Source organism: Lissotriton vulgaris, chromosome 6, assembly GCF_964263255.1.
Source record: "Lissotriton vulgaris chromosome 6, aLisVul1.2, whole genome shotgun sequence".
In the NCBI taxonomy this organism is placed as follows: Eukaryota; Metazoa; Chordata; class Amphibia; order Caudata; family Salamandridae; genus Lissotriton; species Lissotriton vulgaris.
The window spans coordinates 514,172,586-514,196,070 of record NC_141694.1 but is presented as its reverse complement, the minus strand read 5'-3'; the positions used below and the strand labels follow the sequence as shown (position 1 = coordinate 514,196,070).

Genomic DNA, 23,485 nt, shown 5'->3' with positions numbered 1-23,485 from the left:
AAATGAAAGCATATGGCTTAATTCTATATGGACATTTTGAGCAACTGTTTCTAATTACCACGCTAGTAGTACAAACCGTTGGGTAAAGTATTCACATTTTGCCCTAAAGGAACTGGATCTGGTTTAATCTTGGAAACATTAAACAACAGCCCCTACCCTCAAGTGGGAATTATAATTGGGGTTGTTCATGAACTCTAGAGAGCTAGAACTTTTAGATTGCCAAAATAAACAAGTATTAGCACTGTAAGAAGATCAGGCAATGGCTGCAAGCCTTTTGGGTTTGTCAATGTTTTTTTTTGTTTCCTCTTGTTTTATGCTAACTTTATTTTTGTGAAAGTTGAGTGTGCCCTTGTAAAAATAAAAAATAAATTGGTTAAAGACAAAAATATTTCTTTAATGAAAAAGCACCCATTCCCATTGTAGTCCTTGGTCTTGAGAACTACATTGTATGTAAAAGTGCAACTTATGAAAGGGAAAAAGGGCAGAATGCCGTTAGTTACAGTTAAGTCAGCCAATGTCTAAATTGGGCTGGCCCATTGCCCCATTCGTTATTCTGCAGTGAACAGAAGAAAAACGTCAATTGCACAACAAACCTAAAGCTTAAGTGGGCTAGCTTAAGTGGGCTGGCTGAAAGCCACTTTAAGTCTATTATAAACTTAAAAGGCTCGGCTACTGCTAGATCTAAAAATCATCTGACTGGGTTATTGATTCAGACACCGTTTTAGGTAAAAAGTCTTACTTATCGAAGTCTTCAATTGTCTTAAGAGACAAAAAATTACGAATAGGTGTTTTCTTAATCCATCCATTTATGAGTTTAGACAAAGTGGCCAGTTGGTATGCCTCACTGCAGCTACTGCCGGCTTTGTCATTATCAGAAGGAATCTTTTGCTCGTGTGGTTTGCTGCTGAACAACCTTTCAGTCTTCGAGGATACTACTCGAACGGCTTAAATTCTGATTAATTAACAATGAAATTACTGTCCTATGTAGCACAGCTAAATGTTTCACTTAGCATTCGTCGCCGTAGCAAAAAGAGAGAAGGTATAAGCCCTCATCAACTATTTATTTCAAGTAACGTGTACCTTGCTGTTTAAGTAATAAGTTAGAATAATCAATACTTGTTTTGGATATTATGACTGATCTCTGTGCCTAAGAAAGATGTTCTTGTGCCCTGAAAAAAAGCTGTATTCTTGCACCATATGAACTTTTGAGAGGTGTGGCGCCGTGGCTAGGGTGACTGACTCCGGAATCTGGGGATCACGATTCGTTCCCCGGCACCGGCTGCCGATTAGCCCAGCACCATGTGTCTCTGGGCAATAGCTTGCTTAATCTTCCTGAAGGCCCCAAGCGCCTAGAGACCCTTACAGGTGATTGTGCGCTTTACAAATGTGGATTATTATTATTATTATTCAATATCCCTCTGTTTTAATTTATATATACTTAATTATCTCACTTTTGTCTTGTTTTTAGTTTACTCCATCGCTTCTATTATGTCGAGTTCAAAGGTTCTTATTAATGTTAATATACAACCATTTCACAATTTAGTGGTTTCTGATTGATACCTAAGGATTTGTGTACAATAGGGATTGTCCTTTTAATCCATTTTTATCCACTGTATTTTGCAATGGTTTAATTAACTAATAATAAAGATATGTACATTCATTCATTCATTCAACAATCCATTAATTCAGTGTTGAGCTGCTAAATCCCTCTTCCCTGCGGAGGAATGGAGAGACGACTCATCCAAGGAAAATCAAAGAAAGCAGTATAGTCTAAGTGCATGTCACTCAAATTTTAAAGCGATATTAGAAGTAACCAACCGCGTCTAATTTACAATTCAGTGTTTAATGTAAAGAGTGAAGTAAAAAGTCCCTGCTCGTATTCTCTTAAACAATTGATTGATAGCTTTTCTCCTCTTGGTTCAAAAGTTCCATGTTGGGAACAATACCTGAGCTCTCTGGTTGGGATCTCTCAGTTGTCAGCTATGGTAGCCCTGCTCCTCCTGTTGTAGCCTCAACACAGGGAGCGGGACTACCAAAGCTGACAGCCTTTGGAGCCCACCCAGAGACTATTGGATGAGAATAGTTTTGGAATTAATATGCCTTTGCCTGAAGAAGCTACTAATTATAGTTATGGGATCACGAAGTACCCGTCGGTGTAGAGGCTGCTTAGATGAAAGGAAATATTGAAATAATCGATGCATATTTGTAATGATATGAAATTTGAACAATTAAAGAAAAACTACAAATTCATAATTGTGAGCCTCATTTGCCTGCATATAATTGGGTATATGATGATAGGGGTACGGGTATCACAATTTCAGAGGGTCATTCTATTTTCCAGTTCAAATTAGAGGATTCCTTCCTAATTAACTAGAGTTGACAACAATTGTGGTAAGGAATAGGATAAGAAAGAGAAGACTGGGATAAGAGGAATTTGCCTTAAGTAATTAAAACTCCAATACTCCCCAGTGTTTGTCTACAGTGGTTTAATGTGCAGAGTTTTGAGTCTGATTTAGTTTTCCTTTCCTCCTAATGTTTTAGATGCCCTGTTAGTAGAAATTGGTTGTACCGAGGAGCGCGATGTGTCAAGTTTGCACCAGAAACTATAAACCTCATCATTTACATGGTCTTTGCCCTCGGCTGCCTGCTCCTGGGTTTTCTACTACTCCAGGCTGCAGTCAAGCTGCATCAACAGTGCAAAATGCGCCACAGTGTGGAGTAAGCAGTCCGCAGTTTCCTCAGATTCACTTATCTCAAGTTTATTGTTTTACCAAATAAGGACCAGTAAACCTCATTAAAAGCTCCAATGTTCTGTGTCCTAGAAGAATAACCGAGATCCGCTACCTGCAGTATGCGGCAAGAGATAATCCTGTGTTTGACGGTGAAGACTCCATGCATTGCAGCATGTCTCGCAATGCAGGCTCCTGTGCCAGTGCTCCATGCCCCACTTACTCAATCTACAACAGTGACGATGCACACTTCTGTGCACAGAGGTAAACCAAGGATCCAGAATGCTCCTGCACCTTAAAATATCTTTTCACCAACCTCTAACATCAACATACTTATGTACTAACTGCACAACCAATCCAACTTGTACTCTTTTCTAATACACGTATTGATGATTTAGTTTATACTAAAATACTAACTTTAAAATAGTTGCTCGTTGCGTAAGGCAAAGATTGTGCAAACCACAAAAAGCTTGTCTGTAGAAAGTGTCAAGTTTCTGATGAATAACTCTTTTTTTGCCTCTGACGTTGCTGAGCCTATGCTGAGTAACCATTTATCAGTAGCTCATACCAACATTACATTTTTTGTTTTAAACATCTTGACTGAAAGTGAAAATTATGCTATTTATGTCTTTGCACAACATTCCTAGTTAAAAAGAAATTAAATTGGGGACTCCAGGGGCATAACCGAGGCCTCCACAGCCCGTGTGGTGCAGGGAGGCCACCAGCGTTTCTTGTTTTGGAGGGGGCCCCTCACCCTAAGCGATGCCATTGCATGCCTTGCAGAACGCGTTCAATGTCCTGGAATAAGAAATAATCAGGGCCACTGAAATTAGGCAATTGTGCGTCTGCAGCAATTTTCACGTAATTATAGATTTGCTGCATTTGCCATATAACCATCATCTGTCGCATAACCTGCAGATTTGTTTTTTTAAAACATTTTTTTCTAGGTCAAACGGTTAAACAGTTATTAAAAAAAATGCAACAACACGTGCTGCCGCGCAATGCAAGGCCCTTTCCAAAGCGGGACTGGTCACCTTTCTGTTGCTTATTGCTGTAGTTAGGTGTTAAACTTGTACTAATGAGGTGCAACCAATGTCCAGATAGTGTTATCAAGTTTTAAAATGAAGTCATTAAGTAATACAATTACCTAATGTGCCACATTATGCCGGATATTTTGCCTTTTCTTGCCGCATTCAAAGCTGCTGCATAATTTGGCCCTCACCTGCCACATAATTCTGGTGGCCCTAGTAATGGTGAAATGCTTGGGAAAGCCACTCTGCTTTCCTAAGCAGGTCCCAGCAGCGTAGGGGGGAGCCCAACCGTTCAGGGAGTTCCTATTGAGCCCAAGATCAATGAAGGTCTGTGCGATCTGGGAGACGCCGGGGTCCCTGATGACATTCTGGGGTGGGGGTGGGGGGCATCATTTTCCGTTACCACTGGCTGACTCCATTGTTGTGTGTCCAGACACATCAAAGCAGTTGTTTCAGAATGATCAGTGGAAAGCAATCAAAGCCTTGCAAATGACCATCAACTAAGCACAGTTCTCCTGAGATTTGCGTCGTGCATGACCTGGGGTTTTGTCTGCTGATGCCCTTTGAAAATTAACGTGTCAGTTTGTTTCCTTACCATTTTCTCTTTTATGCCATAGGTCACCCGAGGAGTATCATTCAAGTTAATGTCCGAATTATGGAGTGACAGCTTCATCCAGACAGCAACAAGGTGTGTTTCGCCATATTCCATATTTCTCTGTATTATTTCTATCGACTGAGTTAAAACTGGAGACGGCAATGTGCAGTCTTGAACACAACTACAAATGCCTGCAGGGACCGCATATTAGCCAGTCACTGGACTCAACTCCCTTCCATCTTTGATGGAGCGATATCTAATAAGCCCAAACAAGCTGAGATTTACATGCCTGATCTAAATAAGACTGTCATTGGAACCTCTTTATTTGAAGTCAGGGCAAAGCATGTTTGAAGAAAATGAAACAAGAGAGTCCCATTGGGCAATGCTACAGATTACTTCAGTGCTGGAACCATAATTAATTTTACTTTTCCTGTTGAATCAAAAGCAACTTGTTGAAGATGATTCTCATCCATGGCCTATTTACATCCTTTTTACAAAGGTCTAAGGACCACATGTATCATTATTTCAAGTAGCAATTACCTAATTGTGATTTCCGAATCACAATTAGATAAACACTATTTCTAATGTATGAATCTCTTTTGATTTTTATTAGTGATTACTAATAGTTCGCAAATAGGCTTAACTCGTGCATGTTAATGAGGTAGGTCACAACCTTGAACCTTCAAGGAAAACGGGATGCATTTAAAAAGAAAAAATGAATCTTCACAGTGGGACCAATGCCTGCTCTTAAAAATATTTTTTTTCCATTCTCAAAGGTGAAGGGGCCCCTTGGGGACTCCTTCCCAGTTGCGAATGGGTTACCTCCTCCTTTAAGAAGTAGGTAAAATATGAATGTTTTGTAACCGTAATTCGGTCGCAAAATATTCATGCATCTCATTCTGATTGGTATTTGGAAGGGACGGCCTAAACATAGCCTTTCCAAATACCGAATCGCAAACACAAATTGAGATTCGGTAACGTGTTACGGAATCTCAATCTGTGTTTCATAAATATGTAAAGCATTTTTGCTGTGTGAAACGGACCGATCACTCGTTTTCGACTGCAAAAATGTTTAACCCCTTCGCTGCTGATGACGAGCTCAGCTCGTCATCAGCCACTGTGATCGTGTGCGGATGACGAGTTGAGCTCGTCATGTAACGCGGCTTTTAGAAAAAAGCCGCACAGCGCAAAAATAACCGCCACACGCATGTGGTTAATACATTTGGTCCTAAGAGACTAACGGCCAGATTCCTGAAGCTTAATTGCGCTCGCAAAGGGCCAAATTCTCAGAATCTGGCCCTTTGCGAGCGCAATTATTGCATTTGGGATTCATCATCCCAAATGCAAAAATCGATAAAAGTGAATTCGCTAATTTGCGAGGAATTACATTTAAGGAATCTCTATTTGAGATTCCTTAAATGCAATTCATCATCCATTTCTAAATTGCGAAATCGCAATTTCGGGCTGCTATTTACAGCGAGGTCAAACCTCGTGGTAAATAGTGAAAACTTAGAAAAATGCATTTAAAAGCATTTTTCTAAGTTGCATGTTGCACACACACATGTCCTTTGGACATGTGTGTGCGCAACACCAATGTAGATTACCTTTCAGGGGTGCTACAGGGGTCCTTTGGACACCCCTAGCACCATTGAAATCGCATCCTTATTTGCGATTAGCAAATTGCTAATCGCAAATAAGGAATAACTCCCCAATCATTCCTATGGGCCTGCTATCGCAAATAAGGAATAACTCCCCATTCATTCCTATGGGCCTTTAGGCCTTTAGGCCCATAGGAATGAATGGGGAGTTATTCCTTTTTTGCGATTAGCAATTTGCTAATCGCAAATAAAGAATGTGTAGGAATCGCAATTTATTTTGCGATTCCTACATGAATCCCGTTTTGCGAGTCTGTAATAGCGATTCCTTATGAATCGCTATTACAGACTCGCAAAACGGGTCTTTGATGAATCAGGCAGTTTGGTCCTGATTACGATTTTGGCTTACAGGGTTACTCCGTCACAAACGTGACAGATATCCCATCCACCATATTACAACTCCATTATATCCTGTGGAACTGGTAATACAGCGGACGGCATATCCATCACGTTTGTGATGAAGTAACCCTGTGTGTCAGGATTATAATCAGGCCCTAAGATGCCAACATTAACAGATCCACTCAGCATTTCTACCTGATTTGATGACAGATGCCTATAAATGGTGATCTATGTTCAAACAGATATAGCCTACATTCAACAGTAGTTGGCATTTTGATGAAAATGATCTACATGCACACCCCTGTTGGACCGTGATACTAAACAAGATGTGCACGCTAGCTGCTATATGTTAAATTTTAGGTGGCTAGGTGTGGGCATTGTATTTACTAGAATAAAATTGAGGATGCCTCCAACTGATTAAATAAAGACAAGAGCAAAAATGAAAATTCGCTACACATAGCTGCCAAGGTTTCAGACTGCTTATGTGTAACTTTCATAATTTCAGTGTAATTATGAGTGACATTCAAAAACTATGAGTGACACTTTCTCGTGACCAAAATCAAGAAATGACGATGAGGGAAACATATAAATAAGAGAAACTACACCAATTTGAGCAACAAGAAACTCTAAGTCTGGGTCCCCAAACGTTTCTGTACTGAGAGCTACATATGTTCAATGAAACGCATTGAGACCGAATAATATTAATGGTAATGTAATGGTCTGGAAATGTCCATAACAGAGATCTACATCTTTTAATTGCTCATTTAAGGGCGCTATCTGAAGCCTTTCTTCCATTAAGATAAGCCAGAATTTTTAAAAGCGAGGTTCTGAACCAAAAATAGAATGGTGTTTTTGAAAGACAGCTTGAGTTTGTGTCCCCTACCCTTTGAAATGCTATAAATAATTTATTCAATATGGTGACAAAACGAGAGGGGTGCAATGTTCAGCAGGCAAGAGAAAAACAGTGCTGTTCTCTTTGGGGTCAGCACAATCACTAAGTACGTGGTAATCTTGCCCATTGCTTCTGTCCTAGCATTGCAAGGTGATGATTCAAACATAGGTGCAGGATAAAGGAGCAGTGCTTTACAGAGTGCACCTTCAGGTAATTAGCATAAATGAAAACCTGTGAGATCAGCATATTCGCTTACCAGAACCAGCTGGGTGACTGAAGCTAGTGTAGGTCTCCCCACTCTTTCTGTATGATTTTCCTTCATCCTATTCTCTCACTTGTGCTCTTTTCTCGCCTTTCATCCACTCTTCCTTTCTCATACGTCTCTCACTGTTTGCTTTTCATCCTTCTCTTTCTTTCTCTCCCCTGCATCCTTATTTCATGTGATTCGTTCCATCCATTCTCCTTTCTTGCACAGTCCTCTCTGCCCACTTTTCCCTCTTAACTTTTATTCTCTCCCCTGTATTCTCAGTTGATCTGTCTACCCTCCATCCACTTTTTCTCTTTCTCCTATATGGTGCTTTTTCACTCGATTTCCTCTTTTTATGAGATCGCCTTCTTACTTTCACTTCTTTCTTTTGTCTCATTCTTTTTCTCTATCCTCCATCTTCACTCTTCTTTCTCAGACTCCTTTTCTTTTTCTCTTGCTTTGATTTGTAGTACTGTTCTCTCCCCTCTCCCTTGATTCGTACTACATCTATTCTTACTCACTCCTTTAGTGTACTTCTGCAGCAGTGATGGCATTGCTCACTATAATCGGTGGTTCATGCACCCCAGCAAAAAAACTGCAGAGGCACTAATAAACATAAGCACCACTGCAAGAACCACTTACATTTGCTCAAAAAGATATCAAATTCAATTGAAAAAATAAACTTAACATACTGAGAAGACTTCTGGGTCTCTCCATAGCACACAAGTGAAAATGAAATGCCTTTCTGTACTTGAAGTTGAAGGCAACTATAATAATAATAATAATAATAATAATAGTGGTGAGTGGGCGGTGGCAGAGCCCTTGAGCTGCTGTGCATTGCGCCTAACTTTTTATTTTGAGGGAGACTGTATCCTAACTGAAAGGGCAGTGTGGCTACTCGTGTTTTATTTTCCCTTGTATATAAAAATAACCTGACTTGGGGGCTTGTTCTACGCCAATCCTCTTGTTATTGTACATAGTAAGGGTCTTCCCTGTACCTACCTGAGGCTTGGGCTCAATTTGCCTACTTCCCACCCCGGTCCGACGTGGTGATTAGCACCGTTGTGCGGAGGGCGAGGAAGGGTAGAGTCAGGCACTTCCGGTGGGCTGGTGGGCCGGTTAGCGGTCTAGCGGTTCTCTTTCAGGGATAAAAGACGCCTGATTAGCCGCCGCGCTGTGGTGAGTGGGCGGTGGCAGAGCCCTCGAGCTACTGTGCATTGCGCCTAACTTATTATTTTGAGGGAGACTGTATCCTAACTGTGTGAGCAGTGTGGCTATTGTGTTTTATTTTCACTTGTATATAAAAATAACCTGACTTGGGGGCTTGTTGTACGCCAACCCTCTTGTTATTTTACATTGTAAGGGTCTTCCTTGTTCCTACCTGAGGCTTGGGCTCAATTTCCCTCCTTCCTGCCCCGGTCCGGCGCGGTGATTAGCACCGTTGTGCCGTGGACGAGGAAGGGTAGAGCCAGGCACGTCCAGTGGGATGGTGGGACAGATAGCGGTCTAGCAGTTCTCTTTCAGGGATAAAAGTCACATGCTCAAGCGGCCACGGGGATCAGGAGATAAAATAGTTACAGGTTTTAGGGTAAAAAGTAGAAGAAACAGTAAAAAGCATATCAGAATTCACTGTTCATTTTTTACCAGGACCTAGCCTTGATTTTAGACTGACCACAATGGAGCTCTGTTAGATACCCTAAGCGGGTCTTTCAGGTCATAGTTTTTGCCATTTGGCTTGGTATCTGAAGTGGAATGCAATACCGTTCAGCAGTTAAAGGTCCAAGGTTATGGCCAATAAAGGTGCCTCAAAGTCAGGACCGCACCAACCACCTCGGAGGAGGCATCGCCATTGCTCACAAATCCAACCTCTGACTAATCACCCACACCAACGGCCCCACAGACCTGAAGGAACACCTTCACTTCAAGATACAGACCAACCTGACCATCACCCTTTGAGGCACCCTCATCTACAGACCCCCCAGATCCCATGCACCTTTCTCCAACTCCATCACCTCCACAATTACACCTTGCTGGGAGACCTCAACTTCTACCTCGACAACCTCCAAGACCCCAACTCCTCCTCCCTCCTGGACAACCTCCTCAACATCAGACTCAAAAAGATCGTACCAGACACCACGCACTCAGCAGGACACACCCTTGACCCCATCTTCACAACAGGAAACTCCATCTCCTTCAGCCAGACCTCAGAACTCCCATAGACCGACCCCACTGCGTCCACTTCATCTTCAAAACGAACATCACCCTCAAACACCCACACCAGCTCCAGCGCAGGAACTGGAAGAAGTTCTTCGACGACCAGCTTACTGCCTCCCTCAGCAGCTCTGCTCCCACCGCAACGAAGACCCAACCACCGCCGCCCAAACCCTGCACAATTGGATCACCGACTGCACCAACACCTTTGCCCCCTCAAGAAAACTATCAACCCACAGGCCAAGAAAGCCAGATGGTTCTCCACTGAACTCCAAGAAGAAAGACAAACCTGCAGATGCCTTGAAAAGATATGGACAAACTCCAAAACCATAACAGACCTTGGCAACTTCAAAGCAGCCACCTCCGCCCACCACAAGCTCATCAGATACACAAGGGAGAAAGCATTCCGGGACATAATCTCCACCCATGCACACAACAGTAAGGAACTCTTTGGCATCATCAAAGAGTTCGCCCAACCCAACAGCGAGACAACCAACATCCCCCCTCCCAGGTCCTCTACGACAGACTCAACACCTTCTTCCACCAAAAGATCAAGACCATCTATGACAAGTTCAACAACAACCTACACGAGAAACCTACTCACACCCGCCCTCACCATCTAAAACACCCTGAAGACTATGAAGGTAACCCACGCAGGGGCCCCACGGACTTCCTCCCCCACCACTTCTACCACAGAGCCACTGACATCCTCGCTCCGAGCTTCAACAAATCATCAACCGCTCCTTTGAGACCACCTCCTTCATAGATGACTGGAAACACGCCGAGATTAACCCTCTGACAGTGCTTTATTTGTAAAAAAATAAGTGCCAGAGCCCTGGATAAGAGGCAACTGCAGCTTTGGACACCTACTGCTCTTACCAGCACTGTCAATGACAGTACCAATGTAATTTCTAATCCTTACACTGCTACAAGTGTGACAATTCAGACTATTCCATGGCCCCAATGCTAACGGAATAGTTTGGGCAGCAAGTATTAGTCATTTTTACATTATATTGAACGAATAAACAACTGTTCGCACCCTGATCTCTAAATGAGATATACAGCACCACCATGTGGCAGTCTGTCAAATGTCCCGGTGCTGACAGTTAAGTGCCGGTGCCAAGCAGCAGAAACCACTTGCTCAAATTAAGCACTGCCCCTCTCCAGAAAACATTTGCGGACCCCACCGACCTCAAAAACTGCAGACCGATCTCCTTACTTCCGTACCCAGTGAATATAATTAAAGATGCTGTCAACAGCCAGCTCGCCACCCTCCTAGAAGAAAACAACATTCTCAACTCCTCCCAATCTGGTTTCAGGAAAAACCACAGGAAAAAACTGCCCTCCTTGCCGTGACAGATGGCATCTGCTCCCTCCTCGACAGAGGAGAGATAGTGGCACTCATCTACACAGTCTCTCAATGCACCCTAGCCCACAGCCTACACGAGGCAGGAATCCAAAACAAGGCCCTCAACTGGATCTGCTGATTCCTATCCGGCAGAACGCAGCAGGTCAGACTCCCACCCTTCCTCTTGGATCCTAGACCGACCACCTGCGGAGTCCCCCAAGGATCCTCCATCAGCCTCACCCTGTTCAACGTCTACATCGCCCTGCTCGCACCCATCATTAGACCCACAAAATCAACATTGTATCCTATGCTGACAACACTCAACTCATCCTCTCCGATGTACCCTACATCTCCAAACTTAAGGAGGTGGATCAAGAACAGCTGCCTACAACTCAACACGAACAAAACCGAAATACTCATCATGGGCCCACACCCCAACGCCTGGAACGACACCTGGTGGCCCCCCGTCCCCCCGCCCTCGGAAACCCACCCTCCCCACTGACCAAGCATGCAACCTTAGAATCATCCTGGACTCCGAACTCAAAATATACCGCCAAATCAATGCTGTCTCCTTCTCCTGTTTTCACATCCTCCATCTCTTACAAAAGACCATCAACTGGATCCCCCTTGAGCACAGGAAAACCTTCACCCACACCCTAATCAGCAGCAGACTGGACTATGGCAACACCCTCTATGCAACAAGAACCTCACCAGCAAACTCCAGAACGTCCAGAACGCCTCCGCTAGACTAGTCCTCAACCTACCGCGCCACTGCCACATCACCCAACACCTGCGGACACTGCATTGGCTCCCCATCGAAAAGAGAATCACATTCATACCTCTCACCACGCCCACAAAGCCTTCCACAACACCGGACCTGCCTACCTAAACCACAGCCTCTCATTCCACGCACCCCAAAGATCCCTCCCCTCAGCCCAGTTCTCCCTTGCTACGGTGTCACGCATCAAGAAGCCCAGAACAGGCGGTTGTTCCTTCTCCTTCCTCGCGGCCAAGGCATGGAACGTCCTCCTTCTTCACCTCCGACAGACACCAACACTCTCCAAGTTCATGAAGGACCTCAAGACCTCGCTCTTTGATGAATCACTGTGAACTTCCTGGAGCTTTGCCCTTCCCCCCCTATAGCGCCCTGAGACCCTTTCACGTGAGTAGTTAACTCTACCAACCCCTGATTGATTGATCATCGAGCTCCAGCTGAAACCACAGGGTTTGGTGTCTCAAAGTAAGATAAATCTGTATTCTGTAGCTGTCAAGGTCACTTTGTTGGTCAAAAAAATCTGCCACCTTACCGGTGTCTAAGGATTTACCTTTGGATTTGGTCACGTTTTTGAAAGACAAATCCCTTCACCGGACAAAGCTGGAATTTATAACTGAGCAGGTATCTACAAGGCCAGATACCTTCTCCACAAGGTCCTGCTGAACCAGTTTTCAGCATGGCAAATACCTTGAAGCATTATGAACCGGTAGTGGAAAGGAAGCCTTTGAGGTTCCAGGAGAACTCCTCTTCTCTTTTGCTGACCTTTATTCAGCCAATGAGAGGAAGCCGCAGTCTCTGACTCGTCACAGAGTGTGATGGGGTCAGTGAGACTTTCTGATCCCACCCCACTCTGAAGAAGCGTCTGTGATAGGCACGAAGTCATGTGCACAGCTGGGCTTAAAACTAAAGCACCAAAGTCCGAAGCTATCAGCGATGCTCCTCTCCATCATTTGGAGGAGGTTCTCTAGGCGCTTTGCAGGGCTGTGTAGGTTACGCCAATAGGGTTTTGTTATCTTGAACCTGGCAGAGTGGCGCCTTTGCATTTATCGCAAGTAAAGTGCCTGGATTCTTGATCTGAACAAGAAGATTGTCTGTCAGGCTGATCTTTGCTCAGCCTGACAGACACTCTTCACTGCAGGAAAAGGTGGTGGGTGGGCCAGTAGCTGGTTAGATTATTGCTGACAAGAACTGAAGAGAAAGAAATATGGGATCAGTAACTTGCTAATATGCCAGATGGAGCATTGTTGCCAGTCTGTACAGAATATTCAGAAAGTAGGACAGACCTGGCTTTTATTTTAAGAAATGCACAAATCTGTGCTGACAATTTGCGATGAATATTTATTTATTTGTAGTTTAATAGGATAGGCATGCATCTATTTACTTCATATTGAGAGAAATACATGGGGGCATATTAGCAAGAACCTCGTTAAAAATTATCGCCGTTTTAGCGGCAGGAAACTGCCGCTAAAACGGCGATAATGGGCTTGGTAATATGTGTTATAGAATTCCAATAGAAGCCCAGGTTAGATGTGCAGGACATCTAACATGGGCTTCTATTGGAATTCTATAACGCATATTAGTAAGCCCATTATCGGCGTTTTAGCTGCAGTTACCTGCCGCTAAAACGGAGATAATTTTAACGAGGTTCTTGCTAATATGCCCCATGGTCTTTGGTAAATGGTACAATCTGGACTAGAGGCGAAGGCAGGAGTAATATAAAAAAAATTAAACGACAGCTAATCACAAAGAAATATCGATCAAAGCTTTGCTTCACTCGCTCTGACAACTCTGCTTTTTCATGATATTTTCTACCATCTCACAGAAAACCCACACCCTTTCGGCTGAGAAAGAGGTGTATTTGATATTATGGCACGTTTCTCAGACTTCGTCGGAGGAAGGGGTAATTGCAAAGAATTACGACAATTGTAGTAAAAAATATAAAATGCACTTCCATGGCACTTTTGAATCGTATTGGATCTACACGTCCCTCGCGTGTGCTTCACAAGCATTAAAGTTAGACTTAGCATGGATTTTCTTTACTTTATGACCTCTAAATTTTTATTTTGAGAGGTAAAACCAATTATAGGGAAGATGGTTTATGTTGCATTGATCAACAAGGCAGAGATAATAAATGCATTAACCAGCTGGCTAAATAACGAGTGGGATCAATTACCTTCAGTGTGAGTGTCCAGTAATTGTAGTTTTCAAGCTGAACCTACAGATCAGTGATTAAATGGGCCAGCGCCAGGTTATCTCTGCTTTAATGGGCTGGATGTCTGAAGCGTTTTGGTTTTTAATGAAAATCAGTCAAATATATAACAGACTCGTTGGGACAGACCCACTGTTAGAGTTACTTTAAAACCTGCACTTGGTATTAGCTGACTGCTGAGGAGATGGAGAATTCCTAGAATTGATGCTGGCCCTCTTTCGGGTGCGCTAAATTATTTCATTTGATTCCTGGTCAGCAAAAGCTCAAGTTGGCTGTGTTTCAACTCTATGGACCTCTTTCTGGGTCTTCACCATGGCAGTGTTCAGGCGAGAGGAGCTCCCGATTGACGGTGACAGACTCAAACCACTATTTTGTTTTCCCGCTCAAAGTAATTTGATCTGAAGGGCATTAATCATTGGACGCATAATGAATGCCAGGATTCCCAGGTGGGTTGGCACGTCCCAATGCATTGTGAAATGTCAAGGAAGGATCAAAATGTTACATAATCTGACAAAATTAAAAGTATTTCAAAAGGGTCAGTGAGCAGAAAAAGTACAAGAACTTGTCCTCACCTATAGTAGTTCTCCAACAACATCCTTCGCTCTGGCCAAGAAAAGGGGCGATGACCTCTACTACAGGCCTTTAGAGACTTGACCACACAATTCACTCTGAGTAGAACCATTCTTTAAGGGATCCCAAGAATGCAATGTAGTACTCCACTTGTCTACAATTCGAAACACATTTCATACAATTTTCCACCTTCACAGGCAGCCTGAGGTTCTGGGGATCTATACATGTGTGAGTGCATTAGCTGCATGCTGCAAGCACCTAACGCATTCACACATGTATAGGCAGGGCATTATAGGAGAGGCATTCACAACTAGACAACCACTTACAACTTCTATGATGCTCATCTACCATTCTTCTAAAACATCAATGAGTTTTATGAGGATTCTACTTCTGTTTTACGCAATTCCACATGAATGACACTAATGCTGGAGAAAAACTCTTAGTTCAGCTCAACTATCCTAAGGAGTCCTGTGAAAATCCATGCAATTTATCATTGCTTGCGGATAACGGTGGGGAAAAATATCAAAGTGGGACTAGGCTTTACCACCATTCAAACTATTTATGTAAATTGATCCAATTATGTACAATATTGAAAACTGTAATGTGCAAAATACCCAAATTGTTTTGAAAAAGCTTTTTTTTCTTCATTAAAACCCTTGACTGTCAATATGACAAACATATGTCAGATGCACCCTTTTTAAGTAGACATGTGTCTATTTTAAAAGGTAGGGTTTAAAACAGTTTCTGGCCGACGGAAAAAAAGGAGAAAAAGATTTCCGTATTATGCATTGGCATCAAAGGGATGATTTGTAGCTGAGCCTGGGTTTAACACACATAGGGTAATCCACTCCACACACACAGGAGCATCAGTATAAATTCCTCTTCGGGGAGGGATGAAAGGAAAGAGAGAAAAATGGAAGAGAAACATAGAGAGAGAGAGCGAGAGTATGTGTATGTGTGACTATGTACCGCATTCCCACCCCACTATCCACAGTCACACACTAGCCACTTACATAGTCCAGCATACACACAGAGCCCCTATAAAAAGAACACAAACACAAATGTATACTGTTAGAAATTGGGTCTCTAGTTGCCAGAGGTATACACCCTGTCCAAGTACAGGCCACAATCATAGTCAGGGTAGGTCACAACACACCCTAAACGATCCTGTGCTCACCATCTGGTAGCTTGGTACAGAGCAGGCAGGCTTAACCTAAGAGGCAATGTGCAAAGTAATTGTGCAACACTATAACCAGTAACACAGTGAAAATACCACAAAAAGACTCCACACAAGATTAGAAAACTTGATTATGCTTAAAAAAATGACCAAAACCCACCAAAATTCATCTAGTTGAAGCCGAGATATGATTTTTTAAAGATCAAATGCAAGTATAGCGATTAGAAGCTAAATCGCTCAAAGAGTTAATTGGTCACGCTGGTCTGGGACAAAGTCAAGAGGTCAGGGCACCCACGATGGAGCGCAGGCAGATACAGGACCCTCACAAGGCCCACTGAGTAAAAGTACCTCAATCCTTCTCGCAAATTTCTCCACGCAACTGCGGCGATGTGTCAGGTCCATGAGCAATGCATCAGTTCAGAAGTGCGGTGGTTCCAAATGAGATGTGTTACATTTTTCCATGCTGTAGATGTGATTCATCAATCTTCTCCAAGCAGTGTCAGCAATGTTTTGGTTCTGGAGCCGTGGTTCCGAGTGTGATGCCACGGTTCTGAATGCGATGTGCCGATCTGGTTCCTGCAACAGCAGTGATGCAGCAATTCTGCTCTCTCAGCAGAGGATACCTCAGTTCTAATGTAGTAAATAAACCCTTAGGCCCAGTTCCAAGAGTCCAGGGCTGGGGCGGCACCACTTATCAGAACCAATTCACAAGCAGATGAGCCCTTGGAGTCACTTTGGGTTCAAGTGATGCGGGTCCATTCCTTCTCACCCATGCAGGGGAACAGGCAGCAGGGCAGCTCAGCAAGACAGGACAGGAGCACAGCAAAGCAGAGTTCAGCAAAGCAGTAGTCCAGCAGAGTGACAGTCCTTTCAGCAGCACTGCAGTTTTTCCTAGCAGAGTAATACAGGTCCAGAAGTGTACTGAGTTGGTGGTGTCAGAAATTCAATATTTAAGTTGTGCCTTTAATGGAGGAGACTTCAAAGAAAAGCTTTGAAGGGCATGATGTCCCTGCCCTTCCTGCCCTAGCTCTAGACTCACTACAGGGGAATATGCAGCTCTTTGCGTGGGGACAGGCACAGCCCTTTCAGGTGTAAGTGTAAGCTCTTCCCTCCCATTCAGCCCAGGAAGACACATCAGTCAGGTGATGGGACAGCAGGAAGTGAATGGCCCATCAGGCATACCTAAGCTCCCTTACTGAGTGGCTGTCTGGCGGAAATGCAAAAGCCCAGCTGTCACCCACCCCCGGCGTGTATTGGAGAGAGACAGAGGGCACAGCATGGTTTAAGTAAGGGAAATGGCCACTTTCTAAAAGTGGCATTTTTAAACTTGCAACTTAAAATCCAACTTAATTGTAAGATGTTATTTTAAATTTTAAAGTTTAAAAGCACATATCCTGCCTGTTAAATACACTCACCCTGCCCTGTGGGTTATACCAGGGCTACCTTAAAGGTGACTAATATGTAATTAAAGGGAAGGCTTAGGCCTGGCAAGAGGGATTACTTGCCAGGTAGACATGGCAGTGCGAAAATGCACATACAAGCTCTGCAGTGGCAGGCCTCAGGCATGGTTAAGGGGTTACTTATGTGGGTGGCACAATCAATGCTGCAGGCCCAATAGTAGCGTTTAGTTTACAGACCCTGGGCACATGTAGTGCAATTTACTAGGGACTTCTAATTAAATAAAATATGTGAATTGGGTATGAGCTAATGTTACCATGTGTTAGGGCGATAGCACATGTACTTTAGAACTGGTTAGCAGTGGTAAAGTACTTAGAGTCCTAAAGCTAGCAAAAATAAGATCAGAAAAATGGAGGAGGTAGGCAAAAAGTTGGGGGGAAGTCAACTTTAAGGTTTTCGGGTCTAAAATATACATACGCATAAATGCATAGATCACACGTACCCAAACATAAATAAATATATATGCAGATCTTGCAGCACTTATGCTAACTCACACACACAGATCAAACCATTCTTAAAGATAGAAATGAAAGTATTTGATGGAGTTTCTGTTGACTAACAAGGGAATGCAACATACTTACCTTTCTTGTAAACAAATTGCCATACAGTGGTATGTTAGAATGTAGAGAGCATAGCACATGTACAAGCTGTACATGTCTTATATCCCCATTCTTAAAAGAATGCAGAAACACCTGTGCTTATCTTCCCCATTTACATGTTATATTGTGAGTGTGTCAGAGGAATATAAATCATGCTTTTTTAAATTCCATGTACAACTTACATTTTCTTAAAGCTTTATGAACTGCCAATCAGTAGATGGGTGTAGTAGTACTCTTACCATAGAAAAGAAAGTGACCTTGCAGGTTCATGATTGAGGCCCTCAGTTTGGGGCAGTGTAAGATACATTTAGGCTTTTAAGATCAGTGAGATCAACCTGTAAAGAAAATCAAAGATTGAGACAGAAGTAAGTGTGACTAAGAAATTGGTTACAATAAGAGATTCTGTGGTGAGGAACACTATTATCAGATAAACATTAAAAATGAGCTTCAGTAGAATAATTAGAACATTTTGGTGTTCACTGATTTTAGCATGGAGAATGTTTAAGAAAGGAACGCTCTTCAAAAATCCACAGTCATGAGTCAGAAGAGCAAACCATGGATTGGCATCCGATGATGCTGAAAGCCAAGCTAAAAGGAAGGTTACAAGTTTTATTGTTCTTATTTTTTCTCTTCATACGTTTGATATGTAAGCCCCATAGTTCAGAATAGTTAGCACAATTCAATACAAACTCATGGCCTACCTTTTTCGATGAGAAAATGTTCTCTGGAAATGATCGTGCATACTTTAAAATCTATGAGCCCATTCCTTCCTACATAAAGCATCATTTATGATTGAGAAACATTAGTGCAGCAAATAAAATCAATTTTCAAACCTGGTGTGGTAAATTGGGTTGTTGGATAAGGATGAGGAGGGTGAAACCCTACTCAAGCAACAACCACATTCCTTGTCAGTGTGAACTGCAAAAAAGTCAGTTAGCTAGCCTGTGCTTAATCCTCTGGTAGCTTGGCACAAAAGCAGTCAGACTTAACTAGAGGCCATGTATAAAGTATTTAGGTGTAACACAAACAGTAATAAAGTGAAAGCACAACACAAGAAAAATCCCACACCAATGTAGTAACATTTAATACATTATTTGACACCAAAATGACAAGAATTTGATTAAAGATTTCAGGTAAGTATAGCGCCTTAAGGCACAAAGCGCTACTCACGGTTATCTGGTCTTGCAAGACTGGGTGAAAGACAAGTTCAATCTGACTGCGATGGAGCGTGAGTCGGATACAGGGACCAGGTTAGATCCTCTGAAAAAGTGACCTAAAGTCCAGGAAGAAGAGTTCCGTCCGTGGTGGAGGAGGCGCTGATAAGCAGAGAGGTCATCACAGACAGTAGGCGCTGTAGTGCGAAGACCAGGCCAGACGTCATGGATGGTTGTTGCTGTAGCATGAAGCTCCTTGCCAGGTGTTGTGAAATGTCGTTGCTGAATATTTGGATTGGAAGTCACCGCAGGCAGTCTATGCTGTAGGGTTTAGTACAGATCTCGTGCTACCAGCCGTTGCTGGTGGAAGATGTAACATGAAGAGTCGGGCTCCACTGAGAGAGGACGGCATGATCTTTGCACAAACTGGCCCATTTGTGATCGTGAAAAGCTCAAACGTATGCATTTCCTAATTTCTTTCAGGGGAGCTCAACTGATGCAACACAGTGGTTCAGGAACAATGAGTCACGTTTTGAGGATCAGGAACTCAGGCAGGTCAAATTGTATGTCCTGGCAGGTCCTGTTGAGGCAGATTAGCTTAGAAGTTGCAGAAAGGCCTCCGGGGCCTGTTGTGTCCCTATTGCTTGAACAAGAGGACTGACAGCTGACCATTGGAGGTACTTCAGCGTGGGATGAAGAGTGCAGGTCCAGGTTCCTTTTCAGCAAGCAGGGCAGGCTTCCAGCAACAGGACGTCATTCTGTAGTATGCAAAAGTCCAGAAGTGTACTGAAGAATGGGTCTTAGGGTCCCATTTTTATACCTAGTGCCCCCTTTGAAGAGGGAGAAGCTTCTTGAGGTTCCCCCCATAGAAGTGGCTAGAGTTCCCTGGGGGCACAATAGGCTACTGTGAAGTACTTTGTGTGTGCTGGGCAAGTGTATTTGAAATATAAATGTGGCCCTACCCCCTTAAATCAGGATGGCCAATCCTACCATCTCTCACACCCTCCTTTGTGATGCTTTCTAAGATGAATACACAAAGGTCAACTGCCCACTACACGTAATCATGAATCATGAGACCCAGGAACAAGCTGCAGGCACAAAATGGTTTGGACTAAAAATGGCAACATACCATTAATTCCAAACTACAAAGTTGTCAAAACTGACATTATTTTTGCATATTAAATTTTGTTCGTGACCACTCAATAATTATTTTTCTTCATTAATCAGGCCACTTTGAATTTCATCATACACGGAAGCACAATACGAACACATCATACATGAACTATACATTGAACCTGTCATAAGTCTTGAATCTGTCCTGGGTTTCTCACCTTTCGCAAGGAGCGTCTCTCTTGGGGTCCACCAAACACCGTATCAATGGCTCTGGGTAGCCTCTTTCTTTGAGTTTATCCTTCACTGGCTTTGCGTGAGAAAAGTATTGCCTTTTTTTCGGAACAATTAGGTCTGACACTCAAAAATTCCCCATAGGCCTAGTTGTCACAGAGACACCGTGGGTGATGACTTGTATAATGTAATGATTCTGATCTGTTTTTGACCATGTTTGCTGGGTGGGTGCAATGTATGGTTCATTTATGATTAGTTCGTATTGTGCTTGTGTGTTTGTTGAATTTTAAAGTGACATGATTAATGGAGAAAATTAAATGGTGATCATTATTTTTGAACAGAGTATTCATGAAAGAAATTTAGCATGCAAAATAATTAGTCAGTATTGGAAATTTTGAGGGTTTGGAATTTTCAGTAGTCCAGTTGTGCTGACAAATTGGGCCCAACCACGGTAGAGGTATTGAACTCACTATTTATGGCATTTTCAAAATTGTGACTTAAAATCCGACTTTGCCATAAAAGAGGGCTTAATATTACAATTCCTCAGATACCAAACATGACATTCCAATCTCCTCCCAATCAAAAGTTATCATGTGTTAAATATAATATGGTAACTCAATGTTATCCTATAAGAAAGGTAGACCTTACAATAGTGAACAACATAGTGAATAGTGTCAACACCAAGACATGTAAAACTTAAAAGTACAGGTCCTACCTTTTAAAATCAATACACCCTGCCTATGGGCTGTTTAAGGTCTACCCTAGGGTGACTTATATGTAATAAAAATGAAGCTTCAGGCCTAGCGAAAGGTTTATTTTGACAGGACAAAATGGCAGAGTAAAATGTCAAACACAGGCTGTAATAGCATGCCTGAAACATGTTTTTAAGTGCTATTTAAGTGGGAGGTGCAATGAGTACTGCAGGGTCACTAGTTGTATTTAATCTAAAGGCCCTGGATTCATGTAGTAACACTTTGCAATGGAGTTAAAAGTAAATGAAATGTGCCAATCGGGCGTAAGCCAATTTCATCATGGTTAAAACACAGAGCTTGAGCACTTTAGCACTCGTTAGCAGTAGTAAAGAGCGGTGTGTTCTAAAAGCCATCAAAACATGTTTAGAAAACAGGAGGGGTTAAAGCAAAAAAATGTGGGTGTGACCTTGCAGAGAGGGCAAAGTAGAACATAAGTTCCCTCCAGTTAAAAACTAGGGAAGAAAAATCAATACCATAGTGGGCTTCCCGCATTGGCAATAGAATGTGGTTGAAGGTTTGGTAATCAAAAAGAGAATGGACACTGGTATCTGCAAAAACCAAATAGTTTTTTTATCGAGAACCCTCATAGACTTCCTGAAATCGTGTCGTCGCGGTATATCTTTTTTCCGCCCCCTCAGGAGTCATGGCATAGTCATTGGGTTAACGATTAACGTGCAGGGTGCCTGCCTCACCCGAGGCTACTTCTGGTATTTACAGAAGTGTCCAGAAATGAAAAGTGGGTAGAAAAACTGTTAAAATTAATGAATAGATCAAAAAAGTGAACTTTATTTACAAAGACTAATCACTAAGCTTAAAAACCATTGTGATATACTGCTAGTCGAGTTATTGAACTACCATATCGTTTTCAAAAAAGTGTCGACATGTTTCAGCTCTCGGGGCCCTACAGGGTCAGGGGAGCTTTCGTCAGGACAAGGACAAGAAACAAACATACATGGAATTACACACACTATTTGTGTGGTACGAATGCTGATGGCATGGAATTTCCAAGCTGTATTAAAAGAAAAAAGAGAAAACACCAACAATTTGTGAGTTGGATAGTGTGTGAGGTACGGCACTCTCTGGCACACATTATGTACAGCGCATAATTAATGCTATAACAGATTATTCTAATTGTAGAAGTAATCTAGAAAAGGTTTAAATAGGGGAGAAACTAACAGGTCCAAGATAAGTGCGGGGAGTGGGAACAGCCAAATCGCCGTCAGGTTATCAAGGTCTTAGAGACGGGTATCATGCAGAAGTCTTTACATGGTGACCAGGTGGGAGCAGAACATGGATTAATGATCATGATTCACATCTCTGCTCTTAAGACCACATCATACATCCAGCAGAAGGTGTTTGTCATAAACGTATCCGAAGGATACCCAGTCATTCATTAAAGTGTACCTTTTTGATTGAGTTATTAGGCATCAACAGAGACTGGGAGTCGCTCCTGGAGTTTCACTAGGAGGGAGACAACAGAGGGTCTATAATTATTAGTAGAGGCGTTCTTACCTGGATAGCTGTATGGAAGTATCAGGAAACGCCATTCTTACCCATGCGGCCCGGATTTCGTGCCTAGTGCTGACTCTGCCCCTGGATCACGGTAGGTCAGAGCTCACTGCACTTATATACTGGTCGTAGACACTAAAAAAGGACTACTGGTCGGACATGTAATTGACATTCTAAGATGGTGGACTCACTGATGGAGTATTGAAGTACAATTAACTAAACTGATGCCAAGGGATGTGGTCATTCATACCTATTACGTCAGTTCTCAAACGGTCAACCCATCTCTGTTCTTTGTTGAACAAGACTTGTTCTGCATTGTGATCCTTACAGTCGAGCATTTCCAGAACTGTCCATTTTAGATCATCACACGTATGGCCAGCTTCTACGAAATGGGCACAAAGTTTGGTCGTGTTCTTTTTCAGCCTCACATTGCTCCGATGTTCTCCTATACGGAGTTTGACTTTGCGGCAGGTCATGCCGATGTATTGTTTTTGGCAGGGACATGTGATCAGGTAAATCACATGTGAGGAGTTACAATTCGTATGACTCCTTTGTGTCCAAAGTAATTTGTCATTCAGTTGGAGAGTTTTTGTACAAGTGGTGAATTTGCAGACCCCGCATGTGCCACAAGGGTAATGTCCGGTCACTGGAGTCATATTGATGTCTCTGATATTAGACCTGGGTATTGGTTTTTTCGGTCTTGTGTGAACCAGAACGTCTTTTATATTTTTCGTTCTTCTGTTGGCAAACCTTGGTTTAGGCCAGTTTAGGTTACCAGAGGTGAGTATTTGCCATTTCTTCTTGATGAGTTTTTGGACTTCATAGGTGGCTGGGCAGTAGGTTGTTACGCAGGTTACGAGATCTTTCACTGGTTCTTTAGTCGCACTTTGT

At 42.7% G+C, this 23,485-nt stretch overlaps 1 protein-coding gene across 1 annotated transcript in view; it reads left to right on the top strand.

The window, feature by feature from the left end:
* IMPG1 (interphotoreceptor matrix proteoglycan 1) overlaps window positions 1–23,485 on the top strand; it is a 1,383,550-nt gene that overhangs the window by 1,322,544 nt on the left and 37,521 nt on the right. Inside the window, exon 16 of the mRNA XM_086925652.1 lies at window positions 4,378–4,448. Coding sequence (XP_086781778.1) covers window positions 4,378–4,405 — 28 coding nt within the window. The 3' untranslated portion in view covers window positions 4,406–4,448. The remainder of the gene's footprint in view (window positions 1–4,377; window positions 4,449–23,485) is intronic.